The sequence below is a fragment of the Centruroides sculpturatus genome, unplaced genomic scaffold (assembly GCF_000671375.1).
Source record: "Centruroides sculpturatus isolate CEXI.00-Female unplaced genomic scaffold, Cexi_2.0 scaffold435, whole genome shotgun sequence".
NCBI classification, from domain to species: Eukaryota; Metazoa; Arthropoda; class Arachnida; order Scorpiones; family Buthidae; genus Centruroides; species Centruroides sculpturatus.
The window spans coordinates 89,959-116,680 of NW_019384953.1; the positions used below are offsets into that span (position 1 = coordinate 89,959).

The 26,722-nt window shown below is 30.0% G+C and overlaps 3 protein-coding genes and 1 long non-coding RNA gene across 5 annotated transcripts; 2 read left to right on the forward strand and 2 right to left on the reverse strand.

Moving 5' to 3' along the window:
• Positions 1 to 608: 608 nt before the first annotated feature.
• Positions 609 to 14,008, reverse strand: LOC111632321 (phosphoglucomutase-2-like). The gene is made up of 12 exons (XM_023376722.1): positions 13,955 to 14,008; positions 11,772 to 11,941; positions 11,410 to 11,599; positions 11,237 to 11,331; positions 11,068 to 11,162; positions 10,915 to 10,997; positions 5,182 to 5,275; positions 4,964 to 5,093; positions 3,838 to 3,940; positions 3,539 to 3,625; positions 1,651 to 1,784; positions 609 to 1,542 (listed from the first exon to the last, which is right to left on the reverse strand). Exons 1-12 carry the CDS (start codon positions 14,006 to 14,008, stop codon positions 1,440 to 1,442), a joined length of 1,338 nt encoding a protein of 445 aa, XP_023232490.1. The 3' UTR covers positions 609 to 1,439.
• Positions 14,009 to 17,563: 3,555 nt separating this feature from the next.
• Positions 17,564 to 18,249, forward strand: LOC111632329. The gene is made up of 3 exons (XR_002757843.1): positions 17,564 to 17,937; positions 18,051 to 18,120; positions 18,198 to 18,249. It is a non-coding gene; the product is annotated as an uncharacterized LOC111632329 (long non-coding RNA).
• Positions 18,250 to 18,461: 212 nt separating this feature from the next.
• On the forward strand, positions 18,462 to 19,637 carry LOC111632298. The gene is made up of 3 exons (XM_023376697.1): positions 18,462 to 19,000; positions 19,280 to 19,436; positions 19,550 to 19,637. Exons 1-3 carry the CDS (start codon positions 18,631 to 18,633, stop codon positions 19,635 to 19,637), a joined length of 615 nt encoding a protein of 204 aa, XP_023232465.1. The 5' UTR covers positions 18,462 to 18,630.
• Positions 19,638 to 19,734: 97 nt separating this feature from the next.
• Positions 19,735 to 22,126, reverse strand: LOC111632328 (protein ALP1-like). 2 transcript variants are annotated; one of them, XM_023376730.1, is made up of 7 exons: positions 22,021 to 22,126; positions 21,782 to 21,942; positions 21,577 to 21,706; positions 21,243 to 21,386; positions 20,608 to 20,915; positions 20,393 to 20,541; positions 19,735 to 20,327 (listed from the first exon to the last, which is right to left on the reverse strand). In XM_023376730.1, the coding sequence occupies exons 2-7, from the start codon at positions 21,940 to 21,942 to the stop codon at positions 20,104 to 20,106; spliced, it is 1,116 nt and encodes a 371-aa protein (XP_023232498.1). In that variant the 5' UTR covers positions 22,021 to 22,126; the 3' UTR covers positions 19,735 to 20,103. The 2 variants fall into 2 exon arrangements, with proteins under 2 accessions (XP_023232498.1, XP_023232499.1); XM_023376731.1 differs by having other exon boundaries at positions 20,204 to 20,343; positions 21,782 to 22,061.
• Positions 22,127 to 26,722: the final 4,596 nt, after the last annotated feature.

The window sequence follows — 26,722 nt, forward strand, 5'->3', positions numbered from 1 at the left end:
ATTATCCAAAAATACTTAACCAGAATGCATTTCAGTTGTTAAAGGCCATTAAAAGGCCAAAATACATTCTGGTTAATAATTTGTCAATAAATTTCCAGAAGAGGCTGTGTGATAAACCTATACAGTAAGATCAAGTTGATACGTTCACAAGATTATTTCCTACAAAAAGTATTTGACATATTATAAAATAGAGATCCTTCAAATATTTCATTACAATCTCTGAATTATCTCTGTTCAGATACATTGAATAGAACTTTATATAGAATTCTTATGCATGTATCTGCTTATATGTACTGTACATAATATATACACAAGAGTTTGCATATTTTCTGATCATCATAATGCTAAGAAAACATTTTAAGAAATAACTGTTTGAAAAATTTTAAAGTCTATGTCAAATCTAAAAATTGTTCTCTAAGAATTAATTAAAAACAATTTCATTTTTTATTGACATGTTTATACTTGATTAAAAACATACAAAATAAAAAATTAAAATGTAAATTAATGCATTATATTAATGAAATTCAAACAATTTGAAGGTTTTGATATATTCAAATTACTTGAATTTCATTAATATAATAGAAAATACCAATTTGTGTCCTTCTCAAAACAATTACTCTCCACTTTAGATGAATTCTCATACAAAAACTTTTACAAGATATTCATGCTAACAACTTTTTTCAACATAAAGTGTTTGTGTGTGAATTTTGTCATAATAATAAAGTAAACAATAGCAAATGCTGCTTTTAAATTTTTTATTACATGCTCACTTATAACAGCGATCTTTTCAAAATTCACAGTAGCAATTATATTTTTAAATGTATAGACAAATCTATAATTGCAGTTTATGAAAATACTTTGTTCTAACAAAAGACATCTTGCTTCAATATAAAATAAAATCACAAAAATCAGTATTTTCTAAATATTAGGTTTCAAAAACATTTATATAATTGTCATTCCATATTATAACTATTTGTTGTAATTTTTAAACAACAAAAACTTTAGTTTTAATTTCAACAATCTTTTATTTGATATAAAACTAGATTATCTGCATTTCAATTCTGTGGTGATGATTCCATGTAGAAATACAATTTACTGAATTTTTTTAAAGAAACTCAAATCACAAACAGGCTTCAAATAAACAGAAGCACAATACATATATATATATATTTTTTTTTATCTGCCACAGGCAAAAATTTGTTGTTATTTTATACAAATCCAGATATATTCTGGTCATTACAAGCACTTTCTACACATTTATATTATTTGGCATTATTTTTGTATCTTCATAAATCATATTTTCAGTAAGTGGAATGAATGCAACAATAAAATTTGATGTTCCTGATAATAAATTAAGAGAGGAAATAAACAGTCCTTCTCTTTATAAATATTAAACAATCAAAACTTTACAATAAAACTGATCAAACGAAACATCAAGCTTAATCAGAACGTGGGATCAAATTATTCTTTTCTGGCTGCATCCATTCTTCTACCATGAGAGTGACTAATTTTCCTAAGTCTTCTTTAAGCTCCTCCCAATCACTGTTATAAAAATAATGTGAAACTATATATCTATATTCTCTGGGGGACACATTAAATTGTATGGCATTACCATATACATATCTATGAAACCATTTATAAGAATTTTACCTGCGAGATGGTTCTGCACATAATTCTGTATAATATTTAATCTTTGGTTCAGTTCCACTGGTGCGCAAGGTGGCTACACATCCATTTGTGAAGTAAAATGTAATCATGTGACTAGATTTACTAGTTGGTAAAATCTGTAATTGAATTTTCATTTATTTATTAATAATCTTAAAATTCTTATTTTAGTTAATTAATATAAGTTAAACATGGTTAATACTTATAAAAGTTGATTCTCAAATTAAAAAATAGCAACATATATAAAGATCATAATTCTCATTTTATGATGAAAAATAATTTATGCAAATGTAGATTAACAATAATGATTAATAATCAATATTTGATGTTAATAGTTNAATATAAGTTAAACATGGTTAATACTTATAAAAGTTGATTCTCAAATTAAAAAATAGCAACATATATAAAGATCATAATTCTCATTTTATGATGAAAAATAATTTATGCAAATGTAGATTAACAATAATGATTAATAATCAATATTTGATGTTAATAGTTATTAACATTTCACAAAACACACACACACACTTTCCAAATACTGCATTTCAAAACACACTGTTTCTTATGTTAAATTTGAAATTAAATCACAAGGTAATGTCAATTTTTTTTTGTAAATAATTTCACATATCTTTTGTCTTTGCAAAATCAAAGTAAACCTAATTTTTTAAAATAATTTTGTCATTGTTTTATTGGAAGACAATAAAATATAAACATTCACAAAATCTTGAGTATTTGCAAACTTTTTGGTTTATCACTGGAAAAAATTTTAGAATGTTAATTTCATGGAAACTTGTTTGAACATTGTCTTGCTAATGCTTCTAATATCCTCTTGATGAATAAAAATGCTTAAAAGTACTCAAGATTTTGTGAATACAGTAGAGCCTCGAAAACTCGGCACTCGATAACCCGGCACTCTGGATAACTCGGCCACACCCTGGCAGGGCAGAAAAATCCTTAGTTAATTAATTTTCATTATAGACAGCTTTATAAAAGTATAAAAGCTCTCATAAAGTATTATTCTGAGGTCTGTCTTATCGGGTAAATTACTGTACACAGTGTATTCATTAATTTTCATTTTCATGTAGTAAAGGCTTTATGCCTTCATAAAGGATGTACTTTTCCTTTGTTTAAGGGTATTTGGGCAGTTTATTCTCTGTTGTATTCTCAAGTAAACAATACATACAAGTAGAGTACAGTATTTTCTGAGGAAACACTCATACTTATTTTTTTTAACCCCATTCCCGATAACCCGGCATTTTCACAAACTCAGCCACCCTTCGGTCCACATTAGGCCGAGTTTTCGAGGCTCTACTGTATTTTATTTTTTAATATCCTCCAATAAAGCAATGAAATTTGTATAAAATCTACAGTCAAAAATATGGTAGATGTTATTCTGCATGGAAAATTTTCATTAAGTACAGTGAATATCAAAAATTTTGTTATAAATCTTTAGTACAGTCAATACTGAGCTGTGTACTCAATTAAGCAAGTAGTAGTAACAAAAACTTATATCATTGGAAACGTTACACTTGTTTTAACATTGCTACATATGCCAGCTTTACAAACATTTTAACTTCATTTACAAATGAAGCTAACCTCACTACTACTGAATGCTACTCATTGTCAGTTTTTCCTATTTGAGACTATTGAAGATTAGCATCACATTTCTCACACACATATATCATCTATCAGTTGGAAAAGTATTAAAGTCATGATTTGAGAGTTTTCTTGACATGCTCAATTGAAATTTTCAAATTGTGTGATATTTTTGGTGTAATAATTTCTGATAATTTGTGAAGCCTTAGAAGCTTCTTATGCACTTTCCATAATCATTATGTAAAAAGTATTGAATTTTAATTAAAGTAAAACTTACTGCCTTGTTATCTGGTTGAGTATTATCATAACCTGTGGTTAAATCTCTTATCCCCTGAATTTTATACTGCTGTAGATTTGTTGGATACTAAAAACAAAAAAATTTCATTATTAATTCTGAAATTCTTTTGCTTTCTTAAAGTGTAATCTTAAAGAAATAAATTGAATTAAATAGCTTAAAAAATATTAGATTTAAAGAAAACAGACTACTTTATTTACAGTTATTTAAGTCAACATATAAGAACTATAATCTAATAAAAAGTGTTAAAATTCCTTGTGGGAAAAAAATATTAAATTTACCGAGTCAGGGCCATTGAAGTTTCTCAATCGATCAAACATTGCATTTATCACAAGTTGATCATGGCAAATATAATAGGAATTGTTGCTAACATGGTAACCATATCTAAAAATAAAAAACATAAAATATGATAAAGGTTGTATTTTATCTTTTAAAATAATAATTAATTTAGTTAAAATTTCCAGTTAAAGTAGGCTTGCTTCTATTTACCAGCTGTTCTAGTTCTAAAATGTTTACAAATTCTGTTTGAAAATTCCAAATTTAATAAGTAGAGTGGAATAAATGACCATTAAATAAATTTTTGTTTTTCAAGAAACCAAGAAAATTCAATATTACATAAAAATACAATTACCTATATAGTAAACAATAATAGAACATATGCCTTTGCCATCCTTTGCCATTACTAATAAATCTGAAAATGTTTATGTCAGAATAAAAATTGTATTTCTAATTTTTCTGATAACCAATTCAAAATAGATTTACATGTCACAATTTTCATTTGAGGTACAGACAGTACATGATACATATAATTTATGGTGGCAGCCATCTATACTTCTGTAGTCAGTGCTTGTAAATCTTGCTCCACTAGCACCACAGCAGCTGACAAAGCAGAAATAGCTTAACTGTCTTTTTATACTGTGGCTTTCAGCAGCTTTACTAGGAAACATGCCTTTTATATTTATTATAAATTTCAATATCTCTAGAAGATAGTAAGTATATTCCACATCTTCATGTTTCTACTTTGCAAGAAACAAACAAGATTTTATATTTTATTCAAGGTAAATTTAAGCATCTAACAAGGAAGTTAACAAAAAATGTTGAATTACCAGAAAATTAATTTTTGCATCTTTGTATTTTTCAACTTTCAATATAAAAATTTATTAACTTTTTATTTGTCAATTTGTAAATAAACAAATTGCAACTTAATTTTAATGGAAATGTTGAAAAAATTATTAAAAGATTCAAGAAGAGAAATCTTTCAAAAACAAATTATTTTTTGATTAAGATGTTTAAAATTCTATAAAAAGTGATGAAAGATAGTTGTTAATAAACTATTATTTAAAAATATAAAAGAGATGAGTTATGAAAATTTTTAATTAGTTTTTAATAAAATTTAAAACCACTTACTGTTTATAAATATTTTCAAGTTCATTAGTTAATGTTAGACCTCTGGCATTCAAATGTGCACAAAGTTGGGCAATAGCCATTGCTGCTCCTACACCATCTTTGTCTAAGACTGTGGTACCACACATGAATCCTGAATATAAATAATTTTTAAATAATTATCATTAAAATAGCTTAATTTATGTAACAAGGTAATCAAAAACAAAAACATTCAATCATACCAATAGCTTCTTCAAATGCAAACAACACTGTTTTTCCATTTGCCATTAATTCACATGCTTTATTTGCCATCCACTTAAATCCAGTTAGTGTTTCCTAAAATTAATTTATAACATTTATTGTACAAACTTGTGTGTAGAATGAATATAATGTAATATACAGATTATATTTTTTTTACCTTGAGACATTGAAATAACTTAATTGGATCTCATTATTTTGGAAAAAGGTATACAAAAGTTGTAGGGTGTCGAGGGACAAATCAATTGGTGACCTCAGATTTGTCCTTGACCTTCAAGGTCATTTGGAGATCAAGTCTGTCTTTTTCAATGGGAACACACATCTTTGACCCCGGAAATGGAAAAAGTGGGAAATTTCACAACCAGATGTACCTTTGGTCTTATTGTCTAGGTCCAAGGTCAAGATTATTTTAAGGTTAAAATTATAAGCTTTTTCTAATGGGAAACTATACTTTTTATTACTGGAAGAGGCAGGGAGGTAAAAGTTATATTTTTCATAACCTTATTACTTTGAACTTTAAAAGCATTCACTACTTTTAGCACTACAGAGGAGTAACGATGTGGATGTAGTAGTTTTCTGCGCCCTTTGAGGTGCTTATTTTCAGTGAGTCTCTTTGCCTCACTATCGTGGTACTTGTTTTCGGTGAGTCACTTTAATTCTTACCATTGTTTGAGATGTTGGTTTTGGGGGAAAATTTTATAACAAATGTTCAAAATGATGCTCTTCCACTTTAATGTATTTATTGAGCCTCATTTACAATTATCACACTTGAGATGACCTTCAAGGTCAAATTTGGGGTACTCAAGATCATGGATGATTGTGAAATTTCCTGTTGTTTCCATGTAAATGTAACTTTTACCTTTAAGATCAATAAGATCAAAGGTACATCCGGTTGTGAAATTTCCTGCTCTTTCCATTTCCAGGGTCAAAAATGTGTGTTCCCATTGAAAAAAACAGACATGACCTCCAAATGATTTTGAAGGTCAAGGTCACATCTGAGGTCACCAATTGATTGGCCCCTTGACACACTACAACTTTTGTCTATACCTTTTTCCAAAATAATGAGTTCCAATTAAGTTATTTCAATGTTTCAAGATAAAAAATACACACTGTATAATTTTACAAATTTTTAAATAAAATATAAATTAATTGGAAAATTAAGAATCTTAAATTTCAACTTTGTAATTCTAATATTTTAACTTTGAAAAAGTTATATTTCAAAACACAACATGTATAGAAAGAAATACAGGTATCCCTCAAAGTTTGAAAATTGGGAATATCCCCTATACAACACAACTTCCAGTTTTGCTTTAATATAGTTTTGGAAATCCTCTGTACAAAATTTCACAATTACACAATTTTTAAGTGTAAACTTTGTTATTCACTATTTTTTTGATTAAGTAAGTAAGTGTGTTGTCAAATTTGTCTACAAATTTTAGAATATTGAAATTTTAAATTTGTTTTGTGCCTTTCATCAGGTTTAGCTTAATGAAAACTGACAGTAGAAGTTTTTCTTCCCTGTCCTAGTTTTCCTATGAACCAGGTGTCGTCATCATTACTTTCAGACTTTAGCCTCTAAGGCTGTCACTGTATTTTGTTTTTATATATTAATCGTCATATTTAGTAAAGTTTATTTAAACTTTACTAAATATATTTAAATATTTTTAGGTAAGTATTTAGGTAAATATTTAAACTTTTTTTAATGATAAGTAATCATTCATAAAAATGATGAATGAAATATAGTATCATCTCAAAATTCAAACTGAACAAATGCTACCTGCTAGAACAAATTATCGATTAATAACATTTTTATTTTGTCATCCATAGAAAATTATGATAAAAATAAAAGAATGAAGATGCTGCTGATATTTCTCATCAAGATTAACAAAAAAAACCTCAAAATATGATATTACTTTGAAAAAAGAAAACACCCTCATTTAACTAAAATTAATATTAACAGTACTTTTTATTGTGCTTTTATTGTTAGTTAATTAATTATTGATTGAAAATAAAGTAATGATTGCTTTAATAAACATATTTCTCTTAGTAATGAAAAAGAATAGTATACTTTTGTTAACTTCTGGAATGTAACCCTCCATTTTGCATTAGTCCTTTGTTTTGTATAGCACAAATTCATATAACATGCCACTTTTTCAGAATGTATCTACTGTGTTATATGATGAATACCTGTAACTGCTTTTAATTAAAGTACAAGGGAAAAAACAAATGAAGTTAAATGATATTGATTTTAATGAAGAACCTATTAAAATCAATATCACGAGAAATTAATACAACTGAAAATTTATGGATTTTTTTAAGAGGAGTGTAAAAATACTATGACAAAAGATGCTATGTCATTCCCAAATGCATTAAAATGACTCACTTTCAACATATGTTAAATTTTTCACATAATTTTGTAGTTATTTAATTGATGATTCATTTTAATTTCTCTATAATAGACTTCTATAACACAATATTCATTTAATGATAATTTATAAACTTCAATATATTTACATATTATCCCCCTGTACTCATTGCAACATCTCTGGTCAAACTATTCTTTCTCAATAAGCCTGAAGATGATGAATTAACCAAAAGCATTTGAATTATTGAAAATGTAATAAACCTAGTTTATGACAAACCAATTAACTGGTTTTGAAGAGAGAATGAAATCAGTATCATTCTTATGGTATTGTGTTCACTTGCCATTTTTGACTTTTAGTTGGCAGTATGCTTACATCTAAAATGATTACACAACTGATATACTACCAGGAAATTTCAATTTAACATTAAAATTTGTACACAACTAAGGATTGCAATTGCTGGATCCCTCATCCAGCAATCCAGCTGGATCCAGCGTATTCTTCGGCCTGCTGGATCCAGCACTGCAGATCCGCAAATACTCAATTAACCTTCTAAATAATGGCGAAAAGTCTACGTTGTCGGTGTTGCCGCGTTTCTACGTGTGCTATCGCTCGGCGGCGAGGGCGACGTTGCCGTTCAATGTGGCACATGCTACACCCCGTCTCTACACCACACTGCCTGCCCTTTTACCTCTGCTGATCTAATTGCCAGTTGACTTTTCACTCTCGCTAAATAAAGTGTCTACGCACTAAATAAAATAAGTAACTCCTCTCTTAGTCCTGGTGCATAATTCTAATTTATGGTCGGTTCTGACGTCAATGAATCATGTGACGGAACGATCTCAGTTTAAGCCTATGGAGAGCTGCAGCCTTGCGGCTTGTCCACAAAACCTAACCTATAAACTGGCCGTAAAAGCTCTCTGTAGAAGAGAGTCGAGTTTGATAACTGCTGACACAACCCTGAAATTTATCTTATACAAACTAAAAAGCCAGGACACAAGCCAGGACGCAAAAGAATCAGAGAACGGCGTCTTATCGAGGTCACAGGGATGCTGATTTACATACAGAACCCGAAAAACTATAACCAAAAAGTTAGAAAGCACGATTATTCTTTCACAATACCAAAAAAAAAAAACGTAATGCGCCAGGAGATAAAAAATATGCTGAATCAAGTAAATACATATGTAGTGGAACAAGCAGCAATGGCTGAGGATATTATGGAAATGGAAAACGATGATCCAGATAACCCGCATTCATTCCCTGAATTTCACATTGGAATAAGAATCGGAGATCCAACTAGAGCGTGAGAAAGAAAACTTCATGAAACGAAAAGAAACTAGTACTGAGAAGGATTATGATAAGTTATTAAAAAAGGAAATGGCTGTTTATGAACGTGAGGGAGTCAAAGGTAAAAACTTATCTTTAATTTATGATTATTTGATGACCCTGAAACCAACTAGCATAGAGGCAGAAAGAGCCTTCTCCGCAGCGGGATATATATGCAGTTCATTAAGAAGTAGGTTGGGAGACAACACCATCAATACCATTTGTTTCTTGAGATCCAACTTCCAGAAAAGTGAAAAAAATAAAAAATAAAATAAAATAACAGAAGTGATTGATTTAATTTTATTTAATCCTTTAAAATACTTTATTCAAGACAAAACTAATATTTTATAACTTCTATTCTAATTCTATTAAGTAAGAGTTTTAAACTTTTATTGTATAAGTGGTTAGTGGGCTAGGCTAGGCAATTTTATTGTTAAAATTAGTGAGAAACTGAGATTACCTAGTTAGTTAAATAGTTAATTAAATTAATGAGTATCAGTATCTTAGATATATGATGATATGAATGTATATGATTCATGATTGTGATAATAATAACTAACTACTAGACTACTACTAATTACTTACTCACTACTTTACTAACACTAATAATTAAATTACTTATAAATAACTACAGACTGATATGTAGAGCCTATATAAGAAAACTGGTAAGACTGATAGCCACTTAGCCACTGATTATCCGTCCTTACATTATTATAATATAATATATTAATATAAATTAATTAGTAGAATTACCTCTACTATTATTTAACTTAAAGATTACATTATAATTATAATCTAATCAAACATTTAAAGTTAATTATCTCTATCTCAAGTGTTAAACCGAACCAAAATTAAGTTTACTACCTAAATGTGTAAGAAGTTTTCTGATTTACTGTATAGTGACCAGTCTAAATAATAAAAGTTTCTTAAATATTTAAAAAAATGTTTTATTTCTTTAAAAAAACCATAAATTACTGGATAGATAGATAGATAACACTTTATTGCACCAAAAATACATCTGCGCTGGATCCGCGCTGGAATGATATTGATCCAGCAAAAATCCAGCTAGATTGAAAACACTGCTGGATTGCAATCCCTATACACAACACAAATTTATCATATTTGACTTTTTAATTAACTCCATGCATTACTCAGATTATTTATTACAGAATGTGAAACAATTTGTTTTTAAAATGAAAAATAGAGTAATTGTCCAGACAATTCTTAATCTTAGAAAAATTTTTAAAAATTAAACATATATTTTGAAGTTTATAAATTTATCTAAATTCAATAAATAAAATATCAAAGTTAACATTAAATAACCTATAATAGTAAAAAAATAATATGCATTTGATATATCATACAATATAAATTATTTTGTAAAAGATGATGTAGCTTATTAAGTTGGAACTAGCATCATCATCATGCTAGAATAGCCATAAACATTATTCAAGGAATATGAGATTGGTTGATATTTTTTAAATTAAATATAAGTGGAAAGTTAAATATAACGAATATTTAATCAGTGACCCAATTAGACACGTCTAGATTTTTGCAAAATACTTGTAACTATTCCTATAAGTGTCTTTAATTGCCAATTTCACAAGAAGTAATTATTAACAACCAGTTCACATTATTGCTGACCACAAATTTACATGGCCAGATGGCTGAGGTGCTCTGGGAGATCTGGATCAAATATGGAGGTCAAAATAATCCCAGAAATTTTTCATGGATGGTCTGTCCTGAATATGTTGGGCACCCATCAATCATCACTCAACTTGGCCCAATATATTGGGTATTATTAAAAAGGCTTTCTTAGTGACCACAGTATGGAGGAAGATTCCAAATTTATTTATGGAATCAAATATAGAATAGCAATAGTTAGCATGAATGCAAGTTGAGATGAACTAACCAAGAAGAAACAACTCTATATTAGACTGAATCCAATCTCACAGATGCAAGAGAAACTGTACATTGTATGATCATCCTGGCAATAATAGAAAAACTTTAATTATAAATAATACTTACTACAAAATTAAATCCTTTCTTAGAAGCTATAGCTTTTAAAATTTTTGATGATACAGTACTTGATATCATGTACACATCAGATGCTGAAAATAAAATATACTCTCTTAAAATTGTTTTATTGTTATTATTTTATTGTATTTATGCTTAACACACCTGGTATGTTAGTTTTCTTTTCTTCAAAGGCATACCATAACCATGCACCCAATAAAGCACCAATCTCATTTCCAGTAAAGACTTTCCATTCACCACTTTAAAAGTTAATTTAGTTTGCAGTCTATATGCAATTTAAATTGTTAGTTCTTAAAACAGTGAAAATGCTTACTTGTTTTTCTCTGCAATGGCTAGTCTATCTGCATCAGGATCATTTGCTAAAATAACAGTACTGTTACTGGAATTAGCTGTTTGTATTGATAAATCCTACAGAGAGAGAGCAAAGAAAAAAATTAAAATTTTTTTATTTAAAATATTTATAATAAACTGCTAAAACAAACTCACCAAGGCACTTTTACCTTCTTCAGGATTAGGAAATTTAACAGTTGGAAAGTCTGGATCTGGATCCATTTGTTCTTTAACAGGAACATAATGTTTAAAACCACATTCTTCAAATGCTCTGGTCATAAATTTATGAGATACTCCATGCATTGCAGTGTATGTAAATGTAAGAGGGCAGCTTGAATTTATATTGCTAAGAGAATAAAAATTTTGTAATGTTGAATATATAAATAATAAAATAGTAGTAACAAAAGACAGTTTGCAAATGAAAGATTTATCTTCATTAATATTCTGTTATTTTTTGCATTAAAAATTCTTATAGTATAGCAAAATAATAAGAATTTAACATATATTGCTTTACTCACATATCAACAATCTTCTCTTTCAAAGATGTGTAGTACTTTTCTTCAATTTCATGTAATGGATCCTTACATAAAGTACTTTTTTCAACCAATGAAATATCCCATGCAGATGGCCAAGGACATAGATTTTCTTCAATACTTGTTTGTATACCTTTGTCATGAGGAGATATAATCTACAATCAAATAAATTTAAACAAACATTATATTTTAATTCTTAATAATTTACATATCTTTTATTTATAAGACTCTTATAGAAGTATGTTAAAGCTAGAATATANCATAAATTACTGGATAGATAGATAGATAACACTTTATTGCACCAAAAATACATCTGCGCTGGATCCGCGCTGGATCCAGCTGGAATGATATTGATCCAGCAAAAATCCAGCTGGATTGAAAACACTGCTGGATTGCAATCCCTAGTCGTGAGCTTCCAATGGCATATACAACATTCAATTTAGCGACAAAGTAATGTATAGCTATAATAAGCGAATGCTTTCGTGTAAAGAAAATAAGCTGAAAATTTTATAACTTGAAAAAGATCGAAATATCCCTCTGAGGTGATCAACGGAAATTTATCTAAAATCCGAAGTGTACTAGGAAGAGTAACTGCCGTCGGCGTGATCCATTAATAGTACTTAAAGACGTTATCTCCTGATATCAGTTCTATTAACCCTTCTATATCTATTTAATTATGCAAATTAGCTTCAAACAAATATTTTTCTTTATTATTGAGAAAAAAGAATTTATTTGAATTGATAGAAAAAAACTTTTTACATTTTTGGCTTCTAAATGACACCTTTCCCTATGGATGGCCAATTTTATCATAGTAACCCTGTGATAGCGGCTTTTCTATAGAAATATTCAGCTAACCAGAAAACTGCCATTCGTAGGTTAGCGTTAAAAAATAATTAAAAAAAATTAAACAGACGAAACAAAATGAAAATAAATTTACTGATATAAAAATAGATTTTATTAATTACATGTAATAGTAAGTAGAAATAAAATATAATTTTATAAATTTGCACTTATAATTAGGTAGGCCTAATGTAAAAATTTGAATATATATGAAACTAAAACTAGAACAATTCGAACAAACTGTAATCAATACTGCAGCGATCTAAGCTCTGATTTGCTTTCTTGTATGTGTCTCAACCAATAAATGTTTTGTCACCACCTCGAACCATAAATATTTCGAGAAAGACCGTCCCTATCACCCGAAAGCAATTACAGGTAAGGAGGAGGATTATTGGTTCATAAAATCGAAAGACAACTTCCTGTAGACTGTAGTTGGTTGTTTTCTGTCTCTGTTGATATTAGATCAACGAATCAGCGACCTGTAAAAACAGTGGACGCCCCAGTCAGGCACGATTTTTGAAATATGTAAACAATCGCTATAAAATTGCATGTTTTAATCGTTTTTTATTTCTGATTTGTTAAAGAAAAGTTGTTTGACGGTATTTAGAAGAGTAAGTGTGTTTGCAAAACAGTTTAGCAATAAATATTCTCGGGAAACTGCACCTTACTATAGTAAGTCTATGAAAGACTCACATGCTGTCGATTGGCTTTCAAGTTCTTGTTTATACGCCTTTTACGCTCTGATTGGCAACTTTTATTATGACTGAATCGATATCAACCAATGAGCGTTCTTTCAGAACCGTCCGTACAGGATTTTCCCGAGAAGAACCAATGCTTTTCAAAGTCACGACATCCGAGTCAAAACGTAAACAACCGTTGATAGAATATTATTTTCATCATCGTTAGCTGTAAATTTACTAGGTTTTATGTTATTTGACTTTATTTACAGTAGAAGATGTCATATCAAAAGCTTCTAATAGAAAAATTTATCCGTAAACTGATTACTTCCGATTATTGCAATACTTTCGCAAATAATAGGTATTTAATCGTTCTTATACGGTTATTATAGTCTACTGTTATTATAATAGTGCAAATAACATATAAATAGAATCAAACATACATGTATTGACCTAGATTTAGAAAAGTAACACCCAAAGCCGACCGCCGTTATAAACTATAGGCCGTATTCTCTCTACTTCAGTTTAGAAAGGTGCAGTGTTTTTTTATTTGCGAGAATATAGACCTATCTATGTAACATATATAACATGTTACTCGGATGTTTATATAAAAAAAGAATTTTAATTTTTATATTTCTAAAAATCACAAACTGTCCTACGCTGCTCGGATGTCAAATCAGGATTATCGAGATTTGCAGACGACATGATAAAACTATTATAGAATAAATATTTTATTCATATTTGTATAAAAATATACGTATAATAGAATTCATAAATTACTTCAATACACCTGCATACAATTATCAAGTCTCTAATGGGACGTATGTAATAGAATCATTAGCCTCTGCTAATGGAAAATGTTTAGTGTACTGTAAATAGAAAGGCTTTCAATGTCGGGGTTCTCATGTGTTAGGATTTATAACTGCGATAATAGATGTTTAGTTGTTTGTTCCTGAAATTCCTGACCGGCTTTCTTTCAAATGTTTTTAGAATTTATCACTTGTTCTCCTTCTTTCGAGAGGATAAGGTGTGTTCTTGTACAGTACTGTAGTCTTGTGAAGTGATTTAGTAGAATATCGCTACTTTTTGCGACAGTTTTCTATTTTCTATTAGTTTCCAAGCAAGTTTTATAATTATATTATTTTCGGAGATTATTATGTATACTTTTATTTCGTGTAAGATAAAAAAAATAACTGGTTTTAGAGAATTTTTCTATTGGCAGAATGTCTGGTTTAAAATTTGAATAAGCTAATATATCTACAAGTTGATCGGATGATAGTTTGAGTAGATTTAGCGACCCGGATTCAAGCGTGGATTTTGATGGAGGCATTGCTGCTGCTGTGAGAAGATGAGTCGATATAGATATCAATAATTTTTCTCCTCCTTCCTCGGGTTGTCGGTTTACGCTGACTGATATTGATCCACTGGCATTTTTCAAATTATTCTTTGATATACATCTTATAAATTTAATTGACAGTTAAACCAACCGTCACCTAATGCAACAGCCTCGATCATTCCGAAAACAGTGGGAGCCAGTTACAGTCACCGATATTTATATATTTCTGGCCACCTGTATATTACAGGGAATTATAAATAAACCGGATAAGAAGATGTATTGGTCAACCAATGATCTCTATATGTGACACCAATTTCTGTTAAACTAATGTTAAAGAATAGATTTTCGGAAATAAAACAAAAGTTACACTTCGCCAATAATGCAACATTTGATCTGTCTACTCATTCCTTTCCTATACTAAACAAAATTTTGCCATTACTAAATGATTTAAATTCTAAATTTTCGCATGTATACGAACCAGACACAGACATAACGGTGGACGAGTCTCTTTTACAGTACTTTTCAAAGGTCGCATTTCGTGAAGACTATACAATCCCATCAAACGGTCTCGTTTCGGTGTGAAATTCTTTATATTATGTGATCCTCATCCAAATATCTGTACAAAACTTTTAATTTATACCGGAAAAGATAATCATCTCGATTAAAAATATCGACAAATACCACTAACATCCCAAATCGTGTTATCTTTACTGAACCGTTAGGCAAAGGCTACTGTGTAACAAAGAATAATTATTACATTTCACTTCAATTGGCCGATTATCTAATATCGTGCCAAATGATATATATGGAACACTACGTCTAAACAGAAAGGAGATTCCAGATATCATCAAAAATATAAAAAAAAATTAAAAAAGGAGAAATAATGGCACAGCAGGAGGGTCAAATAATGATTATGAAATGGCAATTTAAGAGTGCTGTTACTTTGCTTTCTACAGTGCACAATGCTATACAGGTAAGTAAGCAAACGTGTGTGAGTAGTGTACAAATGAAGGCACAGGTTCTCGTTGACTGCAACGACACAATGGAAAATGAAATTAATTAAAATATCTATAACCGTGAGGCAGATAATAGTAAGGGCTTATCACACCAATGATAATGGGCACAGACACTCAGGAATCAAAGTAAAAAACATTTAATAAAACAAAAAGGAGTGTGCAATAAGATGATTACATAAGTATGAAAACCGAAAAACCCAAAATGCATTTCGGACTACAGATATTTTCTAATGGAAAATAGTCCCTCATCAGTTGGTATTAAATAAAGGTTTTAGTATACTTAAAAATTATACAAGGTGAAAAAATAAACTTAAAACTATGCCTAAAGCTATACAACATAAAGATGAAAACGTCGCGATGAGTGTATGAGCAGTAAGCATTATCAATTAGACATGAGTAATTATTCTTTATAACCCGAAACGACTAATTTGAGGTGTAGAGTACTGCATATATTTTAAATTAAAAAAATTAAAAGTATAAATTAGAAACTGCAGGCAGGCATTATGAACTGGCAATAAATGAACTACTTGTATACTGTACTGTATATGTTAAACTTGACTAGACAAACGAGTTTTTCCAGTCGAGTTTAACATGTACACAAGTAGTTTATTTATTTGGTAAATATTAATATCACAGCAAAAATCTTTTGAAAATTTTAATTAATTTTATTTTTTATTAACTGTGAAAACAATAACAAAAATTAACAATATTTACTATTTTAATTTTTACGAGGAAAAAATGCGTATATGAATTTCTTCTAAATTTTATTCGTAAATTATTTAAAATGTTTAATATATTTAATTAATAAAATTCAGAAATGATAAAAAATCTTGGCAAACCATTATATGTGACGTCGAAGGTTATTATGATGTCAAACCAGTCTTATTCTCCATAACAATTAGAAATCTCTTACGTTTCACAGAAGAAAGTTGGAAACACAGCGGTGAGTAGAGTTCTTTCTGTTCGTAATGTAGATACTGTCATTTTAAAGTCATATAATTCTCATAAAAAACTTTTATGTGAGTTATTCTTAATGTTATTTAGAAAAGTTATTAATACCGAAAGTAAGGTGTTCAATCAATAATCGATTGCCTTAAATGGTTTACTTAATGATCAATTTTAATTAAAATGCCTCATTGTCCTTTTCTTACTAAATTATAAATTTTCGTCTATAAACAAGCATTCACTATTATCAGGACTTATTATTATTGTCTGTTAAGCCAGTATAATAAGTCCTGATAATAGTGAATGCTTGTTTATAGACAAAAATTTATTATTTACTTAATGATAATATTTAATTAATATTTTATGAAAACAATTAATGAAAATTAACGATTTTGTTAAGTTTGTTTCCTTTTTTTCATTCTGTAATGAAAATTTAAGGATAAATTTCTTTAAAGAAAATCTGTAAAAGGGAAAAAACGTTCAGACGTGTATACTACTACAGCAATATACAGGCTTAAAATTAATGCATTTCTTTAGATTTTGATGTAAATTTTTTTATTGTTTTATACTGCTTGTTTAATAAAATAATATTTTCAATATAAAATTTTATCATCAACATCTGATCAAACAGTTGCGTGTAAAGTTTCTATTATAGTCAACCTTGGAAACTAGTTTTAGATGTCACTATCTTGAAAAATATCAATAGGTTTTTTTATTCTATAAATACAGTAGAACCTCGAAAACTCGGCTCTCGATAACCCGGCATTCCGGATAACTCGGCCACACCCTGGCAGGGCAAAAAAATCCTTAGTTAATTAATTTTCATTATAGACAGCTTTATAAAAGTATAAAAGCTCTCATAAAGTATTTTTCTGAGGTCTGTCTTATCAGGTAAATTACTGTACACAGTGTATTCATTAATTTTCATTTTCATGTAGTAAAGGCTCTATGCNAAAAAAAATAGAGAACAAAGATTCCGTAGTGTGTTTAATCTGTTTAATATATGCTCAGAATTACTTTGTTATATCGTGTCGTCGGTTATACCGTGCTTTTCTTTATATTTGAACACGTGCTATATAACTAGATGCTCTTGTATTTAATGTCAAAATATAAAATTGATAATTTATTTATGAGTTAAATTATACAGTAGTTGTTAATAAATTACTTTTTACGTTTGCAGTATCCAAATGCAAGAAGTTGTGGAAGAATCTCTGCGATCAGTTCAGAGCTATCCACAACAGCTTGCCGAGAAGCGGAAGTGGCTTAGAAGCCACAAAGCCAAAATGGATATTCTATCCACAATTACAGTTTTTAGCTGATGTGGTAGAAGCTAGAGTGTAAGAATCTTTAATATTTTAAAATAATGATAGAAAACTACTAAAAAAATGAAATTTATTTAAGGTACAAGTAGAAAATTTTATATAATAGTATTATTATACTTATCTTCCAGAACACATTCAAATGTTGTAGAAAATGAAACAAATGAAAATAATGAAAATATACAACTAACTGCATCAGAAGTATGTATTACTTTTGTATTTTTGTAATCTTTAAAATTAGTTTTTATTGTTCTATTTTTAAATCTCAAATACTTCAGATTTTAGAAAATATGACTTGTTCTGAATCGGCTTTATGTGATGTGAATATTGNTAAGAAATCTCACATTCAACGAAGTAAGCAGGAAATTAGATTAAAAAAAATTCAAAAATACTTCTAAATAAAATAAAAGTTCAATATAGTGACATTTATTGGCCTGTAAAATTAGCACTAAATCGAGTATAAAGATCTTCAAAAATACGAATTATACGCACCAACACAGCTTCCTGAGCTGTGTTGGTGCGTATCGATGACTGTTGGTTCAGCCAGTTCAAGTAAAATTCCTTTTGTTCCCAGTGTCTAAGAGAAGAAAAGAATGATGTTCTTGAATGCTTACAATTGTTAGACATCACCAAAAATAATTGTGAACACGCCATTTTTAACACAACTGTTTAATGTATAGTTTTTTATTTACGTAATGTTAGGGTGCGACTATGCGACGCGAATTTAGTAGCGAGCGAGAGGTTGCGAGCGATATAGTTCTCGCAAAGGAAAACCATGCACAAGCGAGAAGCGAGAAATCTCGCTGGCGAGAGCGAATTTCTGGTTCTCGCACATATCTGACAGGGTTTGATATTTCTCGCGTCTCGCCAGTTCTCGCTGAACAGTGCGCATGCGCCTTCGAAAAGGAGTACAAAATGGCTTCTTCCAGTGACCAACACAGCGTAGCAGCTATAAAAGAAAAACTAATAAATAATGTATATTTACACCCGGAAATATGGGATAAACGTCTTCCCGATCACAGGAATCGCAATATCATACACACAAAATGGAATGAAATAGCTGAAGCGACTCAATTAGACGGTAAGTTTCTGTTTAGTAATAAGCTTTTTTTTACCAGAAACACTCGCACATAAAAAAAAATAGAGAACAACGATCCCGTAGTGTGTTTAATCTGTTTAATATATGCTCAGAATTACTTTGTTATATCGTGTCGTCGGTTAAACCGTGCTTTTCTTTATATTTGAACACGTGCTATATAACTAGATGCTCTTGTATTTAATGTCAAAATATAAAATTGATAATTTATTTATGAGTTAAATTATACAGTAGTTGTTAATAAATTACTTTTTACGTTTGCAGTATCCAAATGCAAGAAGTTGTGGAAGAATCTCTGCGATCAGTTCAGAGCTATCCACAACAGCTTGCCGAGAAGCGGAAGTGGCTTAGAAGCCACAAAGCCAAAATGGATATTCTATCCACAATTACAGTTTTTAGCTGATGTGGTAGAAGCTAGAGTGTAAGAATCTTTAATATTTTAAAATAATGATAGAAAACTACTAAAAAAATGAAATTTATTTAAGGTACAAGTAGAAAATTTTATATAATAGTATTATTATACTTATCTTCCAGAACACATTCAAATGTTGTAGAAAATGAAACAAATGAAAATATACAACTAACTGCATCAGAAGTATGTATTACTTTTGTATTTTTGTAATCTTTAAAATTAGTTTTTATTGTTCTATTTTTAAATCTCAAATACTTCAGATTTTAGAAAATATGACTTGTTCTGAATCGGCTTTATGTGATGTGAATATTGAAGAAATATCACCATCACATCCACATCCACATCCAAAGAAGAGGAGAACAGCTTTTTCTGAACAATTACTAAAAGAAATTAGTAATGTAAATAGGTGAGAATATATTTTTTATATGTAATAATTGTCAAAATCTATTTTTTTGTAAGTTACAATTCAGAACATTAAAAATTTATTTCTTTGCAGGGAATTGAATGACTGTAAAACAAGTCCCTTCGCGTTATATCTTGATAGTTTGTTGGTACAAGTGCCATCAAAAAAAAGAAGAGACTGTGAAAGAACATTGATAGATGTTGTTAACAGTTTTATCGATGCAGAATAAAGTGATATTTATTAATTAGTTAAACAAAATTGTTTATTTATTTTTCAATATATATTATTCCATTGCCAAGATACATTCCCTTCTGAAACAAAGTATGTGGCAAATTTGTCTCTGATGTCTCCAGCCAATTTTGAAAAATTGCGTGATACATTTTGTTTGAATGGCTTCCATTGCTCACACAATTCATCTGTGCGCCATGAACCTTCGCAAAATACACCATTAGGATCTAAATAATCTCTGTATCCTTCTGGGCAATATGCTGCTTCATCTAGAAGACATTAATACTATAAATATAAAATATATAACAAAAATAATTATTGTAACAAATAATACCTGATGAATTATTCTCAGTGATCATATAATTGTGTAACACAACAGCTGCCTTTATTATTTTATCTGTATTATTTGGTGCTAAAGCAATGGGTCTTCGAAAAATTCTCCATCGATTGGCAAGTATACCAAAGGCACATTCAATACAACGCCTACAAATACATTAATTAATAGTTATAATTCTAGATACAAATAATGTAAAGAAAATATAAATATACCTTGCTCGACTTAAGCGATAATTAAACACACTCTGCAAAGGGGAAAGTTGTCTACCAGGATATGGTCTCATAAAATCTGGGCGGAGTTGAAATGCTTCATCTCCTATCAACACATGTGGTGCTACAGTATTTGAATTGGGCAGAATACTTGAACTTGGTATCCCCAATGTTCCATTTTTCAAATTTTTGCCTAGTGCTGATGCTTTCAGAACTCCTCCATCAGAAAATGAGCCATATGCACCAACATCAACAGCTAAGAATTTGCAATGTGCATCAGCAATACCTAACAATACAATGGAGTTAGTTCCCTGGAAGAAATTTAATCAAATTAAAATTCTTGAATTTTATATATCTATTTCAAATTTCTTGACATAGTTAAGCATTACTAATTTTATCATGCTTTTAAAATAGTATATAGGTTAATAGAACACAATTCCTTGATTGAAATTATTAAGATTATCCATCAGAAACTGTTTTTCTAAAATCATAAATAAGTGATATAAAATGCATTATGTTTACTCTATAATAAAAATATATTCATTATGAGAAACTGATGTTTTAAAATAAGATGAAATGATTAGAAAAGCAATGCAATCATTTATATGAAGAAGTTATTCATTCATTTTGAAAATCACCTTATAATTGTAAAATTGAGAGCCACTATTTGCAGGCTGCTGAATGTTGACATGCTTGCCATCAACTGCTCCACAGCAATTTGGGAATTGCCATAATCTTTCAAATTCTATGGCAGACTTCCTCCATATCTGTTCAGTAGGTTCCTGCAAGGAATGCACAGTACAACAGATATATTTCAGAATAAACTAATGTAATATATATATATATTAGAATAAAATGCAGTACAAAAGTATAGAATCATCACAATACTTAATTACAATTATGTATGAAATTTTACATAGCATTATAGTGTATATTTTCTATTTTATATACCAGACATACATGAATACTCACCGGAATGTATTTTTCTTTAAGTGTGTCCCAAATAACTTGGCAAGTCTCTGGTATTATTTTTTGGATTGTGGAGAATCCTACATAAAATGCATAGGCTAAAGACTTGTAAGAGTCTCCAGTTGCCAAAAATCTAAAAAAGCATTTAATTAGTTGATAAACTATCAAATTCTAAATTTTTATCTGAACTATTATATTCGAATTTTACCTTAATGTAATAGCTAAACGTTCACCAGGAGAAATAGGCTCATTATTGCTGTATTTTTGTAATTGATCAGCTATCAGCGTTAATAATTTATCAAATAGTGACGGAGCCATTCTTAAATAATTTCTAAAAAATGAGGAATGATTATTCCTCATATCTTTCATCTATATATAAAAAAAATTTTGTTTTAATATTTTTCAACTATAGACAAACATGATGTTATACAAATTCTGTTTTCTTACCAAATTATGATAATGTCCTTTAGCCTTTCGCTGTTTCCAGAGGGGATGGACACCGTATCTTCTTTTTATTTTTACTTCTTCATGAAGTAATCCTAGTAATAGCAACTTTTTCTTCGCTAGTAATATGCGTCGATGTCGAACCATTTTCTTTTATTCGTCAGGGAACACAAGAACACGTGACTCGTCAACTTCACGCCACTTTCTCTCGTTCGTTCGCGTCTGTGTGATCGTATAAACGAGAGCGAGAAACATAAAGAGCGAGAAACGTCATCACCTCTTCTCGCCACATATTCTCGCTCGCTCGGAGAATTCGCTCGCTCGCGTCTGCATAGTCGCACCCTTACACTTTAATTTTATATTTTGTATAAATTTATCTTTTGTATTTGTATAATTTTATGAACATAAACTGAAGAGGGATGTATTGGTTCGAAATACATTTTAAATGCTCTATATAATATATATTATCAAAAGAGCCATATCTTACTGTAGAGAATTATTAAAGATTTTGTAAATTAATTCTCGTTCACCAGTATGATAAGCTCTCAAGTATATTTGTTTAATTGATTTAGACTTTATCTTCTTTCTTTATCGTCTGGCATTATGGGCCTTGGAGGCTCTTATCCGTAGTCACAATCCTTCTCTTATCCTCTCGTTCGGTCTATAGCCTGCCTTTGCCAATCTTCGACCCCGACGTATCGAAGATCTTCAGTGACTCCTTTTTCTAGGACGGCCTTTTGGCCTCTTCCCTTTCCTCTCATAGTAGATCCCTCGTGAAGCTGTACCATTATAGGAAGTCTTACGACATGACTTAGTCACTGTAATCTTTTGGCCTTAATCACCTGTGTGATCATGTTCTTGCCGTAGGTTGTCTGCAGTTTCTAGTTTGTTCTTTACCTTCATATTCTTCTGATACCATTATCATCGTTGTCTTCCACAAGTTGGAAGATTTTCCTTAGTATTTTTTTCAAATTTCTGTACTTTTAGTTTTTCCTGATTTATCCATACAGAATCGCAGGTCTATAAGCGACTCATATACAGTTAGCTTCATTCTTTTGCTAAAGAGTCTACTTTTTTAGTATATTTGTGAACTCGAAGTAGATTTTGTTTTCTTTTAGCTAACGAGTCCCTATCTCCTTGATGTCATTGTTTCTGTTTATGTCAGTTCCTAAGAAGGGGAACACGGGGCTGAACGGAGTAGCTAATAAAAAAGTTAAAATTATGTCAACAATAAATGAAAAATAACAAAAATATTACGTTATATCCTTTATTTATTATGTTTGGCACATAATTATTTAAATTAGATTTTAAAAAATCAATAATTTTGTATGAAAAATAAATCATTAAAAAATCCTTGGCCACATCCCGTTTCACCCCGCACTCGGGGCAGATTGGGGTATGAGATTAGTGCTCAAATATTAAAAAAAAAAATATGAGCCCATTTTTTTGCATGCGACACATGAACACCAACACTCAGTCGACTGTGAGTAAGCCTCGGTGCAGTAAAAACAAGTCGTAACATTTTCTCCTTCCGAGTAATCGTTTCCTTTTTCTTCTTTTTTACTAGGCTTTATTTTTTTCCTTTTACTTTTCTCTTACATGAAACCGTCTCATTGTGCTCCACCGGTTGTGCCTCAAAGCACATACTCTAAAAGTCAAGTAAGAAAAACGTTTATGATTACTTTTTGCGTTATTTCATTCTAAAATTACAAACAAACAAATCTTTAATAAACTAGACTATATAAATTTGTTTAAATTATAAAATATACCCTATACTTACATTGTTTTAATGTCAATACACTTGTAATTTCATCAAAAAATCACGACACAAGGTTTATTGATCAACGACAAAGCGAATCTCGGTAACTAAGTATTCACTCTGCCGTGTTGTCACAGTCTGAGTGTAGCGCAGGGAGAAAAACAATTCACTCACTTCTTGTGAGTAAATTGGTTTTCTCCCTGTATGTAAATCGTGTTTCCCATTCCGGAAGCCCCTGGTTCCCCTACTCGAAGGATTCCGTAATACTAAATGTCATATTGTCGGTGAAATGTTTTTTGTGGGATTCTTCCTTATTAGAAATAACTATCCATTCAGTCTTCTCTTCATTGATGATCAGACCCACGATCTTGCCAGCTGTTGCTAATTTTGACGTTAATCTCGTCACCTTTCCTTGAGATGCTCCAATTATGAAAAACTCATCCGCATACGCTAGTAGTGGCAGTTGGTCACTTAAGTCATTTTCCTTTTTATTGTTTATCTCTTGGGCCATTCTGACATTTTCTACAGCGATGTTATTAAGAGAACGGGAGACAGAGAGTTTCTTTGTTTCAGTCCTGTTTTGCTCTCTGTTTTGATATAGACTATGAAAAATAAAACAACATTAAAGGCTAAAAACGATAGATTATTCAATTGAACGATAGATTATTCAATTAAGTCCTTAATAAAGCCGATTATAATTATTTATGCAAAGCTAATGATTAGAATTTTGACAAACAAGTAATTGTGACATTGAAGTAATTAAATTTCCCTAGATAATTAATAAGAAAATTGCAATAAAAATGCCAGTTCTTTTCTAATCTGAGTAAACTTGTAAGAATGAAGATAAAGTATAATTTCGTTTTCGTAAAACGTTTTAAATATTAATTATAAACGTTCAAACATTTTCAATTGAAATTATATAATGTTTACAGAATTTTATAAGCGCAATGGAGATTAAAGATTCAACATTTCCAAAAGAAAAAGAAGAGGAATTTCCTTGGGATGATAAAGCACTTCAAGCATTTAAAAAGGTTATAAGTAAGTAGAAATATTAATTAAAATTAGAACAAAATTAAGGTTTTTTCTATTTTACTATGTTGAGTATAAATATAATGTTGAGTAAAATTAAAATTGATGTATAATTTTAGATTCGATTAAGCGAATTTTTGTAATACAGTATTTACTTTACGTGATGTTATATATAACAAACAGTAAGCATGGAAATTGGCCAAAAAATGACTCCCGTCTTCAAGACTTTTTATATTTTTAGACTCGGAGGATCTTGAAACGTCAGAAAACAGTTGAAGGTTTTTTCTGTATCTGCTAGTGTTAGTGTGTTTTGTGTGCTCCCAAACACACTAACACATGTTAAATGTTTATAACTCTTGTGTCTACTGTCGAAAACTTTTGAAAATTTGCAAGGAGGTTTGTGTATTAGGGATTGATGATATATTTTTGGAGTTAAAAGTCAAAGAATACGAGTTAAAGCAAACTCGTGTCTCATATTTCGAGTAAGGTAAGAATTATTGACGTTTTTCACTTGTTATTAGAATTTGTGTTATCTTATAAAACTCATCTCTACCGTCAAAATAAAGCTTTTTGCTATTTCATAATATACAAACATCTGTAAACCCGATATATAAAATAACCGTCGATGGTTGTAACGTTAGCTTCTATACGCTGGAACAGGAGATCGGACTGGCAACCCATCTGCACGGTAAGCAGGAGTTGTGGATTCGAGTCCCGCTCCAAGCCGATTCTTTTTCCCAGCGGTTCTAAATTATTTAAATTAATTAATTCATTTATAATTATTAATGTTAATAAGAGATGGCGCCTAACGCTTACCTCTAGTGCCAAATCGGTTACGTAATTCATTTAGTAATCAGCCTTAAACTAGTCCGATAGAATTTCGGCAATTGGTTGGTGTTTAGCTATTTTATAATAATTAATACTAAAAAATTTATAAATAAAATAGCATAACAGATGGCGCTACACACAAATTTGAAGTCTCGCCGGAAAAGTTACGCAGTTCGTTGCTGGATTTGTATTTCGTTTTGTAATTCAATACAACTTTAAATTTCGACTCTTTTTGGCTCATCCTTTTCATTGTCTGTGCTAAATATAGGCCTATATAACAATGTTGCAAGTAAAGTGTTGATACATCTTTTTACAATAACGTAAGAAAAGAAGTTCAGTTTTTGCAACATTGTTTAGTCTGCACAACGGAAGGAGTTTTCCAAGGAATGTTCTAAATTACATTCATCAGAGCTCTCCGCTCTTAGCGTAAAGTGTAGTTTAAGTCAATTTTAAATATTTATATTGAAATTAGTTTAAAATTAAATGCTTTAAATATAGTTAAAATGCAAATCAGAAATACAATGTTAATATTGGGCACACTGTAAAATAACGATGCTTCTCTGAAGGAAAGTCTGTGTAAAACTGGATCTAAAGTGTAGAAATGTGATGAAGCTTTATATGGCTAAATATAGGCCTTCGGTATTTATATGGCTAAATATAGCTTTATATAGCTCTTTGGTATTTATATGGCTAAATATAGCTTTATAAAGCCCTTTGGTATTATATCGCTAAATATAGCTGTATGTAGCCCTTTGCTAAAACACGAAGAACTAGAATATACTACATAGAGTGGCTGTTACCTTCGATACAGCGCTCTTGGTAGCAACGATGGGTACTATCGACCGCCAGTTTACTTTAAATCAAAACATCGAAGTCTGTATTACGTGCTGGGTAGGATTGTCACTTTAAAATCTATTTTTTTCATCTAAATTTAGTTTGTTTTGTTTGCCCCTTGATTTTAGATTTAAGCAATTAGATACGTAGTATAAATGCAGACTGTTTCATCTCGAATTTAGCTATTTTTTATCCTTCAGTACTTAATCCTCGATATAACAATATTTTAATAATCTACGTAGGGGCCAGGTGTTG